The sequence below is a fragment of the Corylus avellana genome, chromosome ca8, assembly GCF_901000735.1.
Source record: "Corylus avellana chromosome ca8, CavTom2PMs-1.0".
Lineage (NCBI taxonomy): Eukaryota > Viridiplantae > Streptophyta > Magnoliopsida > Fagales > Betulaceae > Corylus > Corylus avellana.
The window spans coordinates 17,824,346-17,829,545 of record NC_081548.1 but is presented as its reverse complement, the minus strand read 5'-3'; the positions used below and the strand labels follow the sequence as shown (position 1 = coordinate 17,829,545).

Genomic DNA, 5,200 nt, shown 5'->3' with positions numbered 1-5,200 from the left:
TATTGATTAGAAGAAAAAAAAAAAAAGATTATTAAAACAAATTAATTTGTCTATGAATCAGATAATCATAATCAATTAACTTACAAATTAAGCCCACCGAGTCATCGACTGACCTCATTTTCACTCGCCTCCTAAGCGACGACGTTTAGATGACTTGTAAATTAATTGACCTTTTAAAAAGTTAGAAAATTAAAGTAATTGAAAAGGAAGGTGACGACGATTCTTTTAAACCAGACCTAGGCCATGCAGTTGCACTTGTGTCCTACCTTAATTACCAAAAGAACCCCACAAAAAAAAAGAAGAAAAAAAACGTTTCTTTTTATCTTCTCTGATCTCTCTCCTCAGATCTACTCTCAAAACAGATCTCGTTCCTACACTTTCCCGGAAAATCTAAAAAAGAAAAGATGTCGCACGCCGACACGATACCCCTCCACCAGTCCTCCCAGTCGGACATCGACGAGATCGAGAATCTGATCAACGCCAGCGTCCAATCGGGCCCCGCCACGGTCCTCCCGGCCCGGCCGCCCAGCCCGCCACGCGCCTCCATCCCCGTGGTCTCCTCCTCCCCCTCGCCATTCATACAGTCGCATCTGCCTCCTCCTTCTGCTCCTCCGCCGCCGCCACCACCCTCCTCCTCCACCTCCAGCCAGAAGGTGCCATCCGTGAGCATCGGGGTGACCGGGTTCGGGCCTGCCGCGAACACGCTGACGGAACCGGTCTGGGACACGGTGAAGCGGGATCTGGCGAGGATCGTGAGCAATCTGAAGCTGGTGGTGTTCCCCAACCCCTACAGAGAAGACCCTGGCAAGGCTCTCCGCGATTGGGATCTCTGGGGCCCCTTTTTCTTCATTGTCTTCTTAGGCCTCGCTCTCTCCTGGTCTGCCTCCGTCAAGAAGGTCTGCGAGCCCAATGCCTTTTTCCTTTTTCCTTTTCTTTCTTTACTTTTGATCTTATGAAAGAACCGCAAATGATGCATCTGTGAAATGATTGAGATATCGACAGGACAAGATTAGGAAATGATAGTACTAATGAGGATTATTGAAAGTTTAACCAATTCGTTGATTCTTGAGCAAAATTTGCATCACTAGCATTTCCTATATAACTCTTTATAAATCGTTTATCCCCAGATATATGTCAATTTATACTGTGCACCCCAGAAAATTAGTCCCATATTATGTGAGGAGTGCGAAGGCCATATATGGGTGCTGATATATCGCACATTGATTCCTTATTAGGGAAGAGTTTAGGCTATAAGAGCATTCCTAGTGGGCAAGGCAAAACCCATTTTTAGCCAAACTGAGCTCAAAATATCCCCTGCAGCAAGCTCGGTAGTACGGCAGTAAATTTGCCTCTTGTCAGAGTGTCTCGCTACATTTTTGGGCATTACTATATTCAGAATACTCTGTTCTCTCTCTGTCTCTCTCAATAATCTCAAACGGTCAGCTTCCTCCTTTTGATCTACTTCTTCTTCTTGTTAGTCTTTGAGAGTCTTTGTTTCAACCATGTTCACGCAAAATCTGAATTTCAGTTCAGTCTCTAAGAAAAACTTTGCTTCAGCAACTGGTTATATTTTCTGGAAAAAGTTTTTGAATTTTGGCTGATTTGTAGATCCGAATCCACAAGACTTGGGTATTAATTTGAGTATCAGGAAAGTAAATATAGGAGGAGGATTGAGGACATTGATGGAATCAGATTGATTTGGGTTTTGAATTTTGTTGCGGGAGAATTGGGTTTGTGATGGTTTAAAAAATTGTTTGAAGTTCAGAAACTATTCGTGGGTATTATGGATATGGGTTTGATTGTTGCGAGGAGTTCAGGATTGAGTTTCAAGGAATTGGGTTTCAGATTCTTTGGAGAAGAATATTTTTTTGACTTGGAGAATTGGAAATAAAGAAAGAATATTTAAATAAAGTATAGAAAGATTAAGAGAGATTAATGTGCGGTGTTTTAGGGAAGTGGCTATCTAAAATATAAAAAATGGATGTTTTAGGTAAAATTTAGTGTTTGCCTAGTTCACTAGGAATGCTCTAAGTGACTTTGACTGGTCCAATTGGACAAGTATGGTTAGCACATCTCTAAGTCATGACTTATATTTAGCAACTATTCTAGCAGACCGATAAAGTATTGTAGATTAGTGCTGGTACCAATGTAGCCTTTTTCCACTGAATACATCTCTCCTGGAATTGTTTTAGCAAAAAATGGCTTGGTTTATTTTTCCCAGCTATGGTTTCTGCTGTGGAATATTTTGGATTACATGGAATTTAACTACAAGCAACTCCCTACTTTTAGTGGCTATGTATCATCTGGGATCGCTGCATTTGATTAGCATATGGAGCCTGTAATTTTGTCATGAATTTAATAGTCTAAATACCTCTCTGCCTCATCAATTTGCATTTCAGTTGCAATGCTACTCTAATCGACCGTAATATTCAATGAAGATGAAGAAAGTGAATGACTGATTATGTATCTATATCTATTAAGAGGCTTTTTTTTTTTTTCCATTCAAAGTGTTTTTCGTGTTATTTATTCACTTATTTTTGTCTCTTTGAGTCTCTGCTCATCATCGTCATTTTTTCTATAATCTTCAGTCTGAGGTTTTTGCTGTTGCATTTGCGCTACTTGCTGCTGGTGCTGTGATTCTGACCTTGAATGTACTGCTGCTGGTAATTCCCTCGCTCTCATACATACTTAGCATTAACAATTCTTGAAATCTAGTCTACAATTGTGCATACACAAGATTATGAAAATACCCAGATGCTGTTAGATTGAATTTTGGAGATGCAAAAGTCTGCATACTTTTCTTCTATAGAATATAAAAATTCAAAAAAGTAAATTAGAGAAGCACAGGGAAAAAAAGTTTTCATACATAGTAAGAAGTGGACTTTGGCTGAGGTTCTTGTATTTGCCATGTTAGGGGGGACATATAATCTTCTTTCAAAGTCTGAGTTTGCTTGGTTATTGCTTGTTCCCTCTGGACGTTGGAGCCATAATCTGTATGTTGAAGGACAATGTGATATTGAAAGTGATTGTTGTATGTGTGACGCTGGCGTGGAGCTCCTGGGCCGCATATCCTTTCATGAGTTCAGCAGTCAACCCAAGGAGAAAAGCCCTTGCGCTCTATCCTGTTTTTCTCATGTATGTATCTGTTGGTTTTCTCATAATTGCCATTGATTAAATACACCAGCAGTGCCCATTATAGAGATTCCAATGAGAGAGCATCATAAAGCATTTTCTGTTACATAGAAATTTCATGTAATGATTAATTTTCGTCTCATGTTACTGTATTTTTTGATGTCTGCGTTGATACTTCTGGAGACAATTCTGCCTATATGCTAGTTGTATGAAGCAGTCTACTACACGCTGCTTTATCCTCAATCTGATATGTATATTGATTAAAAGATAAAATAGTATTTACACTTATCCTTTAGTGAAGAGTACTTGCAATTTAGAAAATTCTTATTAGTTTTCAGCTTAAGTGTAATTATTAGTTGTCTTTGAGATGAAAAAGTATAAATTTTCAAGTCTTATCTAAGAAAAAAAGTTATCATACTTGAGTGCTGGGTTTAAAGTCCTTGTAAGTCCAATCCATTCAAAATGTTGTTCTAGGATGTGCAATCCCTCTCTCGCATTTTCGGCAGGCATAGAAGGCCGTAATATAAGGAGCATCTGTTTTATTAGTTTGTGAGGGAATATGTTTTTATTTGTTGTGGAGTTGAAGAGAAGTGAACATATATCAGCTTCAAGACTCTAATAAAGTAATATGTGTCTTTTAGCATGTGAGAAGTACATGTTTTTTTAATAGCATTAACAAAAAAACATGTTCTACTTGCATGCTTTAGAAATACTCGTCACTTTATTAGATTAGTTTGTATGAATTAGTTAAATTAGAAAAGGCTTCATTTGATGACGCATACATATTTGGGTTATCTTGTTATTGTCGCATTACCTACTTCAAAACTCAAATGATATATATCACACAAATATGTTATACGTATTTCATTATGTTAAGTTAGCTGGGTGTAGCAGTTTTTGTATTTACATTTATATAGAGAAATGATTCACGTCAATATTTTTCTCATCTCATTTCGTCTTTACAAATTCAATAGATCAAACCATTAGATTTGTGGGACTCACGTAGACTCTACACAAATTCAATGGTTCATCTATTCACTATAGAGATGGTTAAAAGATGATTGAAAAAATAATGAATTCTATTATTTCTCATATATATATATATATATATATATATATATATATGGTTAAAGCTAAGAAGAAGGGTCATTTGCTGGGTAACCCAGCCATTGTGGCTGGGTCAAGCTGTTGTTGGGCAACTAAAGCATGGTTAGACTGGGTGATAGCATAAAAACATGATTGTGCATTCTCTCTCGAAACCTAAAGGCTTATTGATTACTTTATCAAAACCTATGAATGCACCTAAAGGCTTCTTTGATTACTTTATCAAACTCCCCAACTTTACTTTCCATCAACTTATCCTCACTCTCATAACCAACCCATTTAATCACTCGTTACTTCTTCCCCCTTATGTTGCTGCCCTCTATTCTCGAGGACCCAAACTTTTTTCTCATGTTTAGTACAAGCATAAGTAGCATGTCCAAAGGCATTGCCAACCCTACACATTTCAAAGGAATCCATCAGACAAAAATTAGTTACAAACCAGTTTGTAACTAATTCAGACGAACCAATCTAATTCATACAAACAAATCTTAAAACATGTGCTTCTTATTAATGCTAAAACACGTGAAAAACATATGCTATTAAAAAAAAAAAAAGTACTATTACATGTTAATGGACACATGTCACTCTATTAAATTAGTTTGTATGAATTAACTATAAACTAGTTTATGGCTAATTTATGTCCGTACTCAACCCCTATAGTAACACACCGTCCATTTTTGTTTCTAGCTCAAGCTCCTTTTGGAAGCTTACATCAACATTGACTTCTACCAAGACTCTAGCCAATTTTTCAGCTCCACTTTCGAAGAATCATAGGCTTATTGGCTATGTGCCATATTTTCTCCATAATAGCATCACATCATCTTGAAATCTGAAAGCATACAATCCATTTTCCAGGGTGAATATGTCAACTTTGTCATGCTGCTGCTTCCATATTGAATCCAGTATTCGCTTCATAGTGAAAAATGGAAGCGGGAGAAATATTATACTTCTCAAAATTTTTTTT

The 5,200-nt window shown here is 37.2% G+C and overlaps 1 protein-coding gene across 1 annotated transcript; it reads left to right on the top strand.

Annotated features, from left to right (window-relative positions):
- The first annotated feature begins 277 nt into the window (after window positions 1-277).
- On the top strand, window positions 278-3,420 carry LOC132189822 (protein YIP4b). The gene is made up of 3 exons (XM_059604625.1): window positions 278-896; window positions 2,589-2,663; window positions 2,915-3,420. The coding sequence occupies exons 1-3, from the start codon at window positions 405-407 to the stop codon at window positions 3,173-3,175; spliced, it is 828 nt and encodes a 275-aa protein (XP_059460608.1). The 5' UTR covers window positions 278-404; the 3' UTR covers window positions 3,176-3,420.
- The last annotated feature ends 1,780 nt before the right edge of the window (window positions 3,421-5,200 follow it).

Bases quoted from the DNA above. Each gene is read 5' to 3' on its own strand.
- LOC132189822 (XM_059604625.1), top strand. From the start codon at position 405: ATGTCGCACGCCGACACGATACCCCTCCACCAGTCCTCCCAGTCGGAC. The intron at 897-2,588 runs GTCTGCGAGCCC...TATAATCTTCAG, and splicing joins GGTCTGCCTCCGTCAAGAAG to TCTGAGGTTTTTGCTGTTGC. The intron at 2,664-2,914 runs GTAATTCCCTCG...TTGCCATGTTAG, and splicing joins CCTTGAATGTACTGCTGCTG to GGGGGACATATAATCTTCTT.